Source organism: Poecilia latipinna, unplaced genomic scaffold (assembly GCF_001443285.1).
Source record: "Poecilia latipinna isolate Pla-1442-1.1 unplaced genomic scaffold, P_latipinna-1.0 Scaffold2936, whole genome shotgun sequence".
Classification (NCBI taxonomy): Eukaryota; Metazoa; Chordata; class Actinopteri; order Cyprinodontiformes; family Poeciliidae; genus Poecilia; species Poecilia latipinna.
The window spans coordinates 21816-37465 of record NW_015115552.1 but is presented as its reverse complement, the minus strand read 5'-3'; the positions used below and the strand labels follow the sequence as shown (position 1 = coordinate 37465).

The window sequence follows — 15650 nt, the reverse complement described above, 5'->3', positions numbered from 1 at the left end:
CTTTGACGTACATTGTTACTGAAATATGTGATACAAATAAACTTGATTTGCATAAATACACTGTTCTCCCTTGAAATAATACAAAATAAAAACAACATTTTAAAGGAGGGGGGGGAAATAAAAACAAGTCATACTTTTTTCATGTTTATATGCGACTAATTTGTGCAGAGGCGTCTGTACCTTGCTCTTTTATTTGCCTGATCTGCCTCACGGTCTCCTTGAGAATGGCACATTTGTCAGGCTTGACGTTGAAGCTGTCGATGTTGGAGAGGTTGGCGGAGATGAGCTCCGCCAGCTCTTCGATGTATTTGCTCTCCTGCTCCCTCCGACGCTTGTCACACCTGCCGGGGAGGGAAAGGGAGGTTTAGACACATTTCCATGGCAACTTCGCCTTCACGCGGGGTGGGGGCGTGAGGGCGTTCCGAGAGCGGTGGACGTTTGAAGCCGTTGCGACGCCGGGGATCTCGCACTCACCCCAGACCCGGCGTGTCGCAGCTGGACAGCTTGCGTTTGCGGTCGGAGCACAGCGGCTCTAACGAGTTGTCTCCTACGCCACTCATCTTCAGCACATATCAGCACCTGGAACGCACACAAACCAGGCAACGTGATCAATGAAAACACAAACCAAGCGGGCCGACATGTTTGTTTCACGTGCGGTGCCGCCCAATCGCCGTGAACTGCATGAGATTAACTCGGATGTGGTTTTATTTCTGAACACATCGCCTATCGATCAGCTGACTTTTCGTGGGAACATTAGATCGCAGTTTTCTACGGTGTTATCCAGACAGACCATCCGTTTAGCGGAGCAGCCTCTCACTCTGTGCTTCCATGTTTGATGGGAGTGAAATCTCATCTGTTCCACTGCGCGGAGGGACTGATGATGATGTAGTGATTTGAAGCCTCGGGGGAGATGGGTCATCCTGCGTTCAGCCAGCCTACCCGTTACCTCTCTGTTAGCAACAGCGGCGGCGGCGGAGGCACACGTACGCACACACTGCTCACACCAACCACACTCGCATGCTCAGAGTCGCATGCTCAGACATGTCGCTGCACTATGAGGGGGCAGAGAAAACAAAACAAGAAAAAAAAAAAAAGAAGGAAGAAGAAGAGACAGGCAGCAACACACACATATTCACCAGCTAGCTTTCTTTGTCCAACTTCCTGAGCAGTGAACGAGATGTGAAGACTTGAAAGTACCCAGAGAGACACTCCGGTTACTAACAAGAAAATTGTCCCTGCAGTCTGCTTCTACTTTTCCTCCAATAATTTTAACTTCCCTCTCAACTCCTCCCTGTTTCAGGACCCTGCCCTTGTTTTCTTGCTCTGGCATTGCCCTGCGTCTGACCCCACAGAGTTCACATTAGAGGAAACCCCTGTAGCCAGCTACTAAGGTCACCGCTCTTTCCGATTCCCACCCAGAACAGCGCACGCACTGCACAAACACTGAATCTTACCAAGGATTTTGATGGAGTTTCTTGTGCAAATGTGTTATGAAACAGAGCTAAACTCGCAAGTAACTTTTCGGCAGGATATAAGAGCTTGTTTTCGGTCAAGTATTCCTTATTCTTGATTGTTTCACTTGAGTTAAACCAAGCTCCTATATGTTTCTTATAGAAAGTAAACAAAAATACTCTGCAAGATTCTGTGTTTTTGCAGTGCATGGTTGTTGCGTGTCACTTTACAAACGGATCATTCGACATAAAAAAAAAGAAAGAAAACCTTCCAAAGGTGGATTTCTTTCGGTCTACAGTGAGTGAGCTCATTCCGGAGAGGAATACTGTAGGATGGTTAGGAACTATTATGCAACGCCAGCTCTGCATTTGCAGGCTAGGACATGCCGCCCAGTCACCTACCAGTGCTCCAAATACAACAACTACACCAAGTCTGTCAGACGTGTGTTCCCCGTCATAAATCTGCATCTCCTGCTGCGCGTCTCGTCTACCTTTCAGCGCCCCCCACCTCTCTCTCTTTCTCTCTAAAAGTGCTTGTCGTGTTTTTGTCTGCGACTCTCGGCTGCCCTGCTTTCCGCCCCTCAACCCGCCGATCTTCTCCCTTCCTGGTTTCACCTCTGCAGCGGCAGAAAGAGATGACAACAGCCCTCGGTCAGGCTCACGTGTTCGGTGCTTTGATGGCGAGTGTTCCGGAGCGGCGCTATAAGGAAGCGGACTTTGAAAACAGGGTCAGGTTTATGAAACAAGTTCAGTCACGGGATCTTGTTTAGGAGATCGTTTGACGAGAAAATAGATCAATTTGCAGCCTCGAGAGAAAGAGAGACGGCGCACGAAAAAACTTCAACTAGGTCTAAACAGACTTAATAAGATGGCAGCAACTTTTTTTGTTTTGTTTTGTTTTTAACCTAACGAGAATAAAATCTGCTGCATGACAAGCTTCAGGGAAACACAAATCTGCTGCAGATAACGAGTGGATGATCAAAATGTTTTGAAACTCTCATGGATTGCCCCACCAGGGGCTGAGATCAGAGGTGGGTGATTTGCTCGGTTCAGTACTGACTACAGGCTCACCTCAGGCAGAATGAGCCCCAGTCAAACTCCACTCAGGGCCTGCGTCACTTCTCAACATCTCCTGAGAACAGAAGAACAGATTAAAGTCATGAACTGTGGCGCTATGCGAAGGCCTGGGTGCCTCAGCACGTCAGCAGGGCTGCAGCTCCTCATTTATTTATCCATTCAGAGATTCATGGGAAAGCGCTCATTTCTAAAATTGCACAGGAAGTCGCAGCAGATAGCATCCTGTTTGCGTTCTCCCCTCAGTGTGTTCCACAGCGTCATCACTTCCCTTTCCTGGAAATGCTGCCACCCATCCACCCCATTTACATATTCTCTTTATCAGTCTGCTTCCCTGCCATTCCTGACCAGTACTCCTGCCTAATGTAAAGTGCACTGAAAACGGATCTAAACCCCTACAGTTCTCACACATGCTGTCCTGTAAAGAAACCATAAACTTTAGTGCATTTAAATAGCTGCATTATTTTGCCTGTGGGGTTAAATTGCATACGGATACATTCTTACTTACCAGTTAGGTGCCCAGAGCCAAAATGCATTTAGTTAAGGTGAATTTTATTAAGGTGCATCAAAGTGAGGCTACACAGATATTTTTATTTTTAAATCATTTACAAAAATTTGTTTTGCTTCCATTTGTTAATTAGGTGCAAGTTTGTGCAAGTCTATCCCAATGAAACAAACTGAAATGTGCGGCTGTAGCGTCACTAATGACTATTTGTAAATGTTCATACTTTCACAATGCATTGTGATTCCTATTGGCTGATGACTGGCCCTCATCAGTTTAACATAAAAACAAAACTACTTTTAAGATTTAGCTGCCAAAAACAGCTGGTAGTTATCTGCTTTGATGATTATCAAAACATCAACATTAGACTTTCTCTGGAAATTTTTGACTACATAACAAAGTTAGAACATTAAAGAGTACTATAACAAATAAAATATTTTATTTTATAAGAGCCTTGAAGTGTAACTAATCTCATAGTAAAAGTGTAAGCATACAGTTTTTTGAAAAATCCCAAAGTGGGCGGGACCACAGAACATTCCCTGCCAAATGTGGGGACGAGAGGAGAAGGTTGTGGTCAAGACGAGGGACACCACTGTTGCCAACTTAGACCCTGCAGGACTTTTCAAACCCCTCTAGCTATTTTTCTTCCCCCAAAATAAGCAACCAGCGACAAATCTAGCGTCTTTCTTCTCTGTTGTTGGAGAAGAACGTTCACCAACTGCTCTGCAGGTACGGTCCCGACTGAGCGAGAAGCGAATGCTGCCGTGAGCACCTTCTGCTTCCTACGCACGGTAGCTAGTCTCAACGCTGACATCGACTAAGCTGTAGCGTTTGTACTGGATAGGAGAGTTCAACCGCAGTAGTCACCCTTGAGCCTGAAGAGGGCAGCACTAAGACAATTTTAGATCAAATATTGCAGAATTAAACAAGCTTACACGAAAATTTGCATAGAAAAAGTAAAGATAGCGCCCGCAAGGACCAATTCACACAGTTTATCTGTGGAAAAAAGTTGATTTGGGGTTAAGTTGCTCTTTAAAGTTGAAAGCCAAGTGCTGCAAGTGATGGCATAAAATGTGCATCCCAAACTGGTGTCACTCGATTATAGATGCGCCAGGAAATCAGCTAGTGACCAGAACTGGTCAGTTATCAACATAATCAGACCTTATCTATTATGATCCATTGGAAGATTTAAAAAAAAAAAAAAAGATTTTCTCTCCCTGTCAGTCAATTCTCCACTTCATACAGTTAAATGAGGGAAGAAGACTCAATATAAATCTGTATCTAGATGTAAACAGAAAGGAAGATGAGGTTAAAGTTGCTCTGTATTATCCGTTTGACCTTTCAACCTGTTAAGGAACATTCTGGAGTTAAGGTAAAGCTTTATAATTCTCTACAATACACAAAGAGAGCATTTTTGTTCTCGCAAATCTAGTGCTGCAAAGTACAAAGGCTGCTAATATAGAATGCTACATTTACCAACTACGCTCAATTATTTACTCTCTCTTTGGGATTAAATGAAGTATTTCTGAATTGAGTGGAATTAACTTACTTTAAAAATGTCAACACTCATCTTTCGTCTGTTCTACCAAAGTAAAACCCGGTTTAATCAGCGGCCGCTCTTTCCCACAAATGGAATGGCATCCCCTCTGCTCCAAATCTAAATAATTAATGACTGCTTACCGAAGGACGCCTAGGAAAATATGTTCAATTCTGTTTTCAAATTATATTTATCGAGACAAAATCTGCATTAGCTTAGATCAGTAGGTTCAAGCTTTTTTCTAAAGAACAAAGATCATAAAATGGCACGCAAAATCCATAATATACATCTTCGCTTTGGGTTGTGGCTTTAAACCTTAGGTGAAACCAGAATAGTTGGGTTTCATCATGAACTTGAATAATTTTGACCTGCAGGCAGAGCTCTAAAAATATGCCTACAATAGTCACTTTAACAATGCAAGTTCAAAAATAAGACAATGACCTTTTAACTTTCCTACCAAAGTAGCAGCTATATATAAATTACAGTAGGAACCAAAAAGAGAGGAAAAAAAATCCTCGTGACGTAACCATTTGGTTTTAGCCTCGATATTCACCTCGCAGCCATCGTAGCCAGATGGAGTGTGAATTACAAGCTGCTCCCACCCTCAGTGTTTGTGTGTGTGTGCGTGTGCGTGTGTGTGTGTAAGTGTGATTCCCTCCCCCCCCCGACCAACCACAGACCACTGATCACATCAACCCTAAACACAAGACTGCAACCGAGCTAATGCTGCTGTTGAATAATTAAAAAAAAAAAAAAAAAAACACAGAAAAAGCATCACACTCCCCCTTTTTCCATTCCCTTTCTATCATCTGTCCAAAGACTATTTGGTTCGTACTCACACACATTATTACTTATTTTGATCAGTGATGTTATTTTAGTGTCCTGGCAGAGACACGCAGTCAACATGCATTAGTAAGCTCTAGAACTAAAGTGTAATTCAGACCAGGAGGTTTAAGCACTGTGTGATTATGCAGCAGGAGGGAGAGGAGGAGTCAAGCTGACTGGTTAGAATTAGAAAAAAAAAAAAAAAAGACAGGAGGGAGGAGGGAGAGACAGGTAGGGGGAGGGGCAGAGAAAGGAGACACTGCACTGGGCTCAACGCTATTCAAGAAAACCACCTTAATAAGGAAACTGAAGCTGCTATATTGAAATACCACAGAACGTGAAAAGCATTTACTTTACTGATAGAATCTCATCCTACTGTAGATTATTACGTCTTGTACAAAAACAGACGTTTGGAATATAGGGTCCTCTCATTTAGAGAGAAAAACATGAAAATGTTGTTTAAATTTGTGTCATAATTCATGCATACCGAGCAACAAAGCAATCCTTTCTGGATTGGACTTCTCCAACAGGTGATCTGTGTCTTTGCTGCTTGATACCTCTCCAAAAACATCGAATCAGACGGTTTCATTTCTGACCAAAGAAGCTTCAGATTATTTCCCACATAAATACATAAATATCGCAGCGTGTCTTTTCAGGAAAATGTAGCTACTTGTAGGCCATAACACTGTTTTGTTTTTTTTCCTTCGAGGCTTGAGGAAGCAGCAGTTTTCTGAGTGGGACAATTTACAGTACGATGACTCAGCAAAACAGTGGACAACTGTGCACACCAACAGAACCGGCAGCAAAGTTCATCAACACCGGTAAAACCGGTCCGACCAACCTTCCACTAATCAGCCATCATTTGTGATTGACACCGAGAAATCTGACAAAAAGCGTTGCTCTTTTTAGTCTATAAACTTTTTAGATTAATAAAAATTATAATAAAGATATATGGATAAATGTTTTGATGGAAAAATTGGAAACATTTTGTAAATTTCTGCTAAATTTAAAAACTAGTGCCTCCATCACAAGTGCTCGTGAAGCTTAATTTGTGTTACACACCTTGGAAAAATAAGTCAGAATTGGTCAAAGCTGGAATAGGTCAGATTTCAAAGTAAAAGTGAACTCGGTACACTAAACTAAAAGTTAAAACTCTAAAGAACATAGTGAAGGTGACACCTGGGATTTGTCTAGTCTACACTACACGCAGTGAAAAAAAATAAGGAAAACTTGAATTTAGCAGGTACCGACTGGTTTTTCATCACTTCAGTGGAATCTGTGACAGTAAAAATCGATTCTAAGAATTTTGCATATGAGCTCTGCTACATTACGCTAACATGTGCATTTAGATCGCAGCAGATTGGTGCAAGTTGTGCACCAATTCCATTACTATGTTTTCTAGGCTTAGCCGTCAGAGTTAGCTTGTTACAACAGAGAGATGGCTCTAACAACTGAGAAAATATATTAAATACTCCTATTTAAACCCTTTATTGACAATACAACTTAGTGTTTCCAATTCCATCCAGGTAACCGTTTTTATTTACATGTATTTTGATACAACTTCATACGGGAGCTTTCTTTGACAAGAGGTTTCGTCTTTTTTCTTGGCTCGTGGTTGCTTTTTTGGTTCAACACTTCTTCCAAAAGATTTTGTGCCTTGGTTTTCCATTACTACACTGACTGGGTGGTCAAATTGTAAACCAAGTCTTACAACTTTTGTACTTGTTTTTTAATTGATTTCAAATATCCAAGTGTAGAGACAGACCAATGCCGTTTGGTGCCTTGGCTGGTTTCAAAGGGGCTGCATGCCGAGAGCATTACTGACTCACCTGGAGCTCATTATTTTTTGAGCAGCAAGCAGATTGGTAAACCACTAGACATCATTTGGGTGCTAAAATATTTGCAATTCAACAAATAGCAATCAGCCAAATGTATTAGCTAGCCAGTATTTTTGGCCCAGCTTGACAGCTAGCAGGTTAACATACAGTCGCAAACTTGCTGTTTTTAAGGTCTACACGGCATTGGTATTTCTCTTAACCTGACAAGGATGAAAAAAATTCAGATGCTGCACGTCAAGATATTGTTACAAAATGGTCCGATTTGATTTTAGGTCATTTGGCCAAAGGCCAGAGCAGCAAGAGTTTGAGTCAGTCAGGACGAGAATAGAAAGAAGGACATTCCTGAAGAGCCTCAAATAAAGCCTGCAATCTGAGCTTCCCCAGGACAAAGAGTGGCAGGCCCAACAATAAACACTGGCCCACCCAAAACAAAGATCACACAAACTGGGGAACACATATATATGACTCAATCCCCTCAAGAATGAACGTTCGGCTTACGTATTAAGATCTTTCTTTTAAAAATTATACCCCAAAAACAACGGTATATTTGCAGCCCATACTAAATTATAAGCCATCTGGCCTACTTTAATAGACTAGTATCATGTATTTACCACAACCACCACACACAGGGAGAACCCAGACAAGGTAATAAAGCAACAACAACAAAAAAAGGCGCTAACTGGAGTCTGAGAGATCAAGTGCAAAAACCCAACAAAAGAAAAGAATGACTTCCTCTTTTCTTCAAAGAACTTCTCCACCTTCTGCGGAACATAAAACCATCCAGACTCTGAACAAAGGGCCTCCACAAACCCCCAGCCTCCACCTTGGCTAGCAGCAACATTTTTACTTTGATTCCAGGTTCTGCTGAAGCCAAACAGCAACGTTGAGTTTCCGTTGGTCGGCCCGACTTGTTGGAGTTATATTTGCAGGGCTATCATCTTTAACTTTACTACTCGTACAATAAATAGGGACCAATATGCAGGACTGTTACGGACTAAAAGCAGAACGGTGCTTCAAACTTTGAGAATGACTGAACGTTCTCTAACGGGAACAAAAGCGGATCCAGTTTTAACAAATAAGGAGAAAGTCAATGGTTTTATGTTCATGAATTAATGAAGGAATAAACATGGCTAATTTAAAATGGACTTGAATTTAAAATTTTAGAAGAAGCAATTCTGAGTAATAGGCAAGATGATAATAGCTTTCCCACTGAATCTTATGCGGCTATCTGAATCATTCACATAGAAGTGATCTAAATTAATCTCAGTTGCGTTGTTATACAGTCTGCTGTTGTCTTAAATCTTTAATTTATAAGTCGACAAACACAACGGACAACCACTCTGAATCTGCTGTAGCTTTAGTGGTCCACATCGTTGTGTTTGTTAGGTACAAGGACGGATTAATGTTTAAGGTCTGGTCCTATTAGTATAATTATTTTTGCCACATTCTGTGTTCCACATGCTTCTGGAATGTTATGGGTATTCACTGGGGATGTTCATTTATACACACACACGTGCAAGATGAGCGTGCATCAGCAGCGCAACCGCGATAAGATGCAGTTTCGCAGATTCAACTGAAACTCTTCAGTTTCCGCGTCCTGCCACTGGTAGAAAAATGACTACATCGATTTAGAAATACGACGCACAAAATTATGTCTGCTCATGGGGTTTTCCTCTAGTGATGTGTATCTTTTGTTGGAAAGCAGAGAATAACTGGTGCAAGAGGAGGAGGACGACGAGGCGGAGGATGGGTAGGACATGCGCCACAAACGGGAAGAACAAGTCAAAGATGGTAGATGTGGTAAAAATGAATTTTTCCACAGCGTTACCGGAGCCTGAATCTGACTTGTCTCGGAGGAGTAGCTTCAAAAACTATGAGGAACGCTTGTTTCAAAACAATTACAGGTGTCATTTACCTTACAGTGCTACTGAGGACGAGGGTTTATACATCCCCTTGATATTTTGGAGTCTAGATATTAAATTCTTAGCACAGTTGAACGTCCTCATTGTCAATATAGTTACTTTGTAATAGTAATTCTGTTGCTAGTTTACAATAGAAGTGAATGTTTAAGAACTTATACAGCAAAACATCATGTAAAAAAAAAACTTTGTGAAGGGTAATTTTATGTTTTGTTATGAATAATATAGAAAATGCTGTTTATTGCTCACTGCTGAGAAGCTGATGATTGTTGAGTACATCTGCTTGCTGCTGGGCAGCAATAAGCCTCACTGGTGTTTTTTCTTTTGTTACAAGTCATGTCCAACAAAAGTGCACTGCTAGACAAGGAAGGTCATTATTTTATTAAGTTAGCTCATTTGGCTAATATTATACTTTAACCTGATAAATCACTGAATTGCATTGCAACAAGACAGAGGAGTGAATTATATGGCCTTGTCAGAGTTTTCTTTTTTTTCTTCCCTCTGTGTGTCTGAAAGGAATTGGGTCCTTGTCAGTGGATGATATGCATCCAACCAGCTGCAAACTGGAGAAGACACAGTGTCTGCTGCAAAACTCCGAACAATGCGGAATTTGTTAATATGAGGATGAGAGCTCACAGATGTGGGTTTTATCTAAAAAAACACAAAAAAAAAAAAAAAAATTGGGGGGGAAAGGGCTATGGTTAGGGTTAGGGTTAGTGTAGGTCAGTAACAGGAAAGTCACAGATGGAAACCAATTTTCTATAATTTAATTAACCAGTAGAAATGTCTGCCCGTGTCTTCGGTCACCTTAAATTCACCTCAACCTCAGGAAAACATCAAATGAATCAGCAGAGTTACACAGATATGGCAAGGAAACAAGCTAGCGTTAGCGCGCTGCTAGCCTGGCAAAGATCCTCTGTGGAAGTGAGATGAAGTTTACAGCACATTTTTTTTGTAGCCATATGAACCTGACCAAATATTACTCTGGATGTTTCAGATGAAGATTATTTCAGAAGAAAACCCGACCACTAATTAAACAAATAAGACAAGAGTAACATCTAAATGTTGTTGTTGACAAGTTTATGTATGACTGTGTTGTTCAATACATACACTGTTAACATATCTGAGGCAAAAAAAAGAAGCTCTCTGCTCTTTAAGATATATAATTAAGAGAAAGTACATTTAAACTTGGGAAACAAACGTTTGTTCTTTTAAGATTAATGAATGCAGAGTGATTTCAAGCTCAATGAGAAGATCTAAAATTTAATTGACATATACCAACAACTATTTTAGTCAAAGTCAGCCACAACTGCAGAACGACATATAATTGCAAGCTAAGATAGTGCAGAAGCCGTACCTGTTGTGGCAGCAGATTACGTTGTTTTTCCTGCCGATCCTACTTTTAATAACCACAGAAAAACTAGAGAGAAATTACAAATGTTGCTTTGTTGGAGAGTCTAAATGTTTGCATGACAAATCTGAGTAAATGGAAAAACTATTAAACAGCAAAAAAAAAAAAAAAAGCTGAAAGGGCAAAGGAAAGGAACAGTGTCAACATTTTTAACTAAATCTCAAAAACACTAATAAACATGAGTAAACGTGTATAGTATACTATAAAATGCATAACGTCTAGCTTTTTCAGGGACTTTTATGTCATGTTTTTTGCTTTAGATAAAGCTTTATGTTTCTCAGAAAGCTCGACAGCTTGAGGAGTTTCTGAAATGCATCAGGATGACGTCAGCTTCATCACCCGATTTTCCAGGTAGACCACTTATGAAGTTGTTTTTGTTCTTAACCTTTATAATCTCTGACTTAAGACTTTGTCATGGAAAAACAGTAATTGGTCACTACAGTAAACTGAACTAAATGGTATGAGGAAGAAAAACATTTAGTCGCCCAACATTGGGTTTTGTTTTTTATAGTAATTTTCAAATGGTCACATCAAGCATCTATTGTTGACGCATCATCTTTACATTTTAGGGATTCTTCTGGTAATGAATCATTCAGACAGTAAGGGACGTGACTAAATGCCAAGGCTGTCACTTACAAAGACAAAGCAGAGATTAAATGTCAGCATATCTGAGCATTTATTTGCTTATGGTGTGACTGAGAATATAGAACAACATTTCTCCTTCTTTACATTTTGAACAACACATGAAATGAAACAGAAAAAAAAAACACACCTGTGTGGTGAAGTATCACAAAATTAGCACTTAAACAATTAATCGGATTAATCGTGATTAATTGGTTAGCAAAATAATCAACTAGTAATTTAGTAACTGATTAATCGCTAAGGAGAGTATTCAAACGAAAAAAAGAGCTTTTTCCTGAAAAAAATATTCAGTGCAGTAATTAAGCCAAAACTGTTCAAAATATATATAATATGCATTTAATATGTCTGTAAATATGTTTAAGCCAAAACTCCACAAGTGGCATGGTTTTAGCTTCACCTGCTTCAGATTTATTAAAGAAATGGTATGTAATTGCATTTTAGGCAGTTAAATTTATTTTTATTTATCTAAAAAGGGAATTGAATTATGTGCATCTTCTAATGTATTTCTAAAATTATATAAAAGGCTTTAAATGTAAATTCTGCAGAATGTGGCATTTTTTCTGTCCGACTAATCGATAAATCGTCAGAATAATCGGTAGATTAATCGAATACTAAAATAATCGTTAGCTGCAGCCCTACACAAAATAAAGACAACTTTTTAAAAAGATCTTTACAAAAGCTGCGTAAAAGTAAAAGCCTATATTCAGAGGCATGGCTGAGTGACTTTTGCAGACGTTGGGAGCTATGGGAATCGAGTTTCACTTAAAGCTAAGTCTGTGACGCGAATGTAAGAAGAGGATGGGAGTGTAGAGCGATTAGCCACCAAGAAACACAACTAAAGCCAATTGTAGAAAAACTACAGACAATATGAATAAGAAGGAAATTTGTTAGTGATTTCTAGAAAAATGTGGCGAGACAGAAGATGTACTTCAAAGTAAAGAAAGCGTCTTCCTAAGACTCTTGCTTCCTCTTAAAAAAAAAAAAAAAGCACCTTCCCCACCTTGCTGAACACACACAAGGGCTTTGACAGCCTGCTTTGCATTTCTCCGTTTTTGTTTTTGTTTTTTTTCCACTCCCACAAACTGCAAGGTGTGGAAAACCTAGGGAAAATAAAACGAAGGCGAAAACAGAGACATTGCAGATTCTTCATAGCGTGTCTAAGAGTGTGCCACATGTGCACTGCCAACTATCCATCGTTAAAATCAACAACAAGAAACAAAAGAAGAGAACGAAATGGGGCAAACAACACTGCAGGTTTACCTTGCTAACTCAACACAACTGTAAAGCTAAATCTCTAACAATCCTTTTACGCAAGCTTGACACGCTGGGATGTATAGGGGACGTGAAGGCTACCATCCAAAGTAGACCAAAACAAAACAATAACTAAAAAAGAAAAATGCAGTGTGCTGTGATGGCACAAAGCTAATATTATGGAAATTAGTTCATTAATCAATGGGGAAACGGCCTTTTATCGGAGGAGCCCGGGTCTGATCAGCCTCCAAGCTGCCCGCTCTGATAACATACAGCCCTCCTCTTTTAGCAACTACAGCAGCTGCAGTGATCCAACAAATCTCGTGGAGGTGCAAACACATTTTCAGCCGCTGCAATTAAACTGAAAATATTTTTAGCTGTGGAGCAGAGAAACAAAAGGATTCTGTTTTGTACACGTTTTAGCTGAGCTACTGTGATAGTTTTCCCCCCCGCCCCCCCTTCCTCTCTTCTCTTCTCTCCTCGCTTGTGCCTTTCTCTTTTCCCCTCCCCCTTTTCTCTTCCTCCTGTTCTCCCCTCCGTCCCTGTTGGATTGGTGGAGTAAACACAGGAAGAGAGCGGGCTCTGTTCCACCACGCCGGAGCAGAGCCTGGGCGTTCCTGCAGTGCCGCTGCGCCAGGGTCAAAAGTTTACCGTGGTTTTCATTTCACCTTTCCTCAGCCAATCACAGCGCCAACACTGCAGCGCCTGAACTCTGACCCCGGCAAAGAATTCCACTCAAAAGATGGTCTGACGCCAGTTTCACAACTTCGGCCCCTCCCAGCTCCCCGCTCCCCCCTCCCCGTACTACTCCTTTTCTTTTCTTTCAACTGGCCGGTTTCATGTGTTGACAGAGCCTAGGTGAAACAGAATCCACAATCGAGTTATAAGGGGAAACAGAGCGCAGCAGCTGAAAAGCGGCTTTCGTGTCCCGCTGGCTCTCGCCGGGCCATGGGAGATTTTTGCACTTTTTTCGAAACGCCAAGGAGGAGAAAACGTATGGAAAATTCTACTGGTCACGTGCGGACGTTTTACAGCCCGTTACATAAGGAATGACAGCATTTTAGCTGGTTTCCATTCCAACTGGGCCAATTTTACAAGCATCACTCTATACAAAGAGTTTAAAAATTAACAGATTAAGCAACAGCACTCCCCCTCCCCCAGCTGTTGCTGCATACTGCCAATCAACTGAAGTAAGGAGCGCTACTGCACCTTTCCTTCCCTCTGAGAGTAACGACAAAAAGGACAGATTGAATTAAATATCTGGCAGAATGTGATATTTCTGGCACCTTGCGTTCAAAACCTGCTTGGATGAACGTCACTGTCCTTTACATGCCATCATCTGATCTACAGCTTAGCTACTAGAGAGAAAGTGGTTGAGACACGATGATTAAAAAAAAAAAAAAAAAAAAGACAACCTCTGAAATGTCACATGGTCTTAAAAAAAAACTTCTAATTTTTGATTTAGTAAATTTGTTGTCTTTTTTTTGAAGAACAAAAGATAGGCCTTTCACAATAATCAATGAATCAATTAATTGCATGGTAAATTAAAACAAACTCAATAATTTCCATTGGCATAATTTATCTCTTTTTTCTCTCTCTTTTTGCCAAAAACTGGATGTCCTCAGTTTGTGCTTTGGTCTCAACAAGCATTTTTTTTTTGAAAGAACATTTTATTTATAAGACTTCAAAATTCATTTTATTTGTTTTTTGTTTTTTTTTTGGTTTAAGATTTACTGATATTTTAGAATATGCTCTTGCATTATTATTTTGCCATTGCCGTAAAAATCACTTAAGAATCGTCTCAAAACAATCGTTTATCGCAATGACTTCTGGAACAATACATCATCCAGCAAAATTTGTTATCATGACAGGCCTAGTGTTAAATAAAGAAAACATATGAGTATGGATACATTTTGTGTAAAACTATGTTTTTTTTTTGAAAAATAAAAAATGAAAAGTTTCCAATCTGATAACAGAAAACATATCCAAAATTTTATTTCTGGTACTTTTAGAATAATTCTGTAGAGGAAATTCAATGAAAATAATAATAATTAAAAAAAAACCCCTGCTAAAACCTATATTTGTAACTCGACTTATAACTAAAAATCAGCAGTTATCAATTTTAAACAAAGCCACAGTTGAAGCTCCAAAGAATCAGAGACTCTGGAGCCTCAGGATGTTGACCTCTGACCTAAATGAACCAATAGCTTGACCACTTAAACAATTAGAATCAGCTTTGTTCCCAGTCTCCATAGCGACAAAAGTAGGGGTGCACCGATCACCAATCACTGATCTTTACAAAGCCTGACCTGCCGATTCTGATTTTGGCCAATGATGTTATTTTGTTTTTGTCTGAAAAGTCCCTAAATATTAGGGGTGTAGTGATACAATAATTTCGCGATACGATACGATATTCTGGTCACTATACGATATGTATCACAATATTTGTTGAGCGATACAATTCACTATCGCTTTTTTACGATTTTCTGAAAGATTTTAGAAGGACAGAGTGATTTTAGTGACATTTTGTGTTCCATAGACTTGAATTTAGTTAACTGAAAACTGATTAAAAGCACCAACTACACAATACCTGACTCTGATTGGACAGTCTAACAGTCTGCAGCTGGACAAAATGAATCAAAGACACAGTGAGAGAATTAGTTTCTGTCATTTAATTCATGTGGATTTGACATAAAACTCAAAAGTTTAAACGGTAATCCAGAAACAGAGTGGGGAGATTATCAGCCTCTGTAGACTCTCAATATGCAAATGTTTGCACTTATGTTTTTTCTTTTGGACACTGTGGTTGCATTTTGGAGTAAAAATGCAGCCACAAATGCAGTCTTTTGGGCTATGGGTAGAAAAAGGCTTTTCTACCTCGTCTCCCGGAGTTAGCTGTGGCTGTAAGCTGCTTTTGTTTAACTGCTAAAGTAGTGGCTCTGCCCCACCCCATAGTGATCGACTCCCTGCAGCTACGCAGCGCCGCTATTCCCCTGCTTGGATCTCTGACTGCCAGGATCTCATAGTACTCTCAGTCTCTGATACTTTGTCTGTTGCTAATAAGAATGATCGATCAGCCATTGTTATTATGGAAATCCTCACTGCGCCGCGGATTCCGGCTGGGGTTTTTTTCCTCTTCGTCTTCCTGCTCAAAACACAGCGCCGCTGCCTGCTGCGCACCCGCTTCGGATGTTATCAAC

At 40.2% G+C, this 15650-nt stretch overlaps 1 protein-coding gene across 2 annotated transcripts in view; it reads right to left on the bottom strand.

Annotated features, from left to right (window-relative positions):
- LOC106939649 (nuclear receptor coactivator 3-like) overlaps window positions 1-15650 on the bottom strand; it is a 58419-nt gene that overhangs the window by 23389 nt on the left and 19380 nt on the right. The window contains exons 2-4 of one of the 2 annotated variants that reach the window (XM_015022116.1): window positions 2523-2583; window positions 475-579; window positions 181-341 (exon numbers count right to left, since the gene is read on the bottom strand). In XM_015022116.1, coding sequence (XP_014877602.1) covers window positions 181-341; window positions 475-560 — 247 coding nt within the window. In that variant the 5' untranslated portion in view covers window positions 561-579; window positions 2523-2583. The remainder of the gene's footprint in view (window positions 1-180; window positions 342-474; window positions 580-2522; window positions 2584-15650) is intronic. The other variant, XM_015022117.1, reaches the window with a different exon arrangement.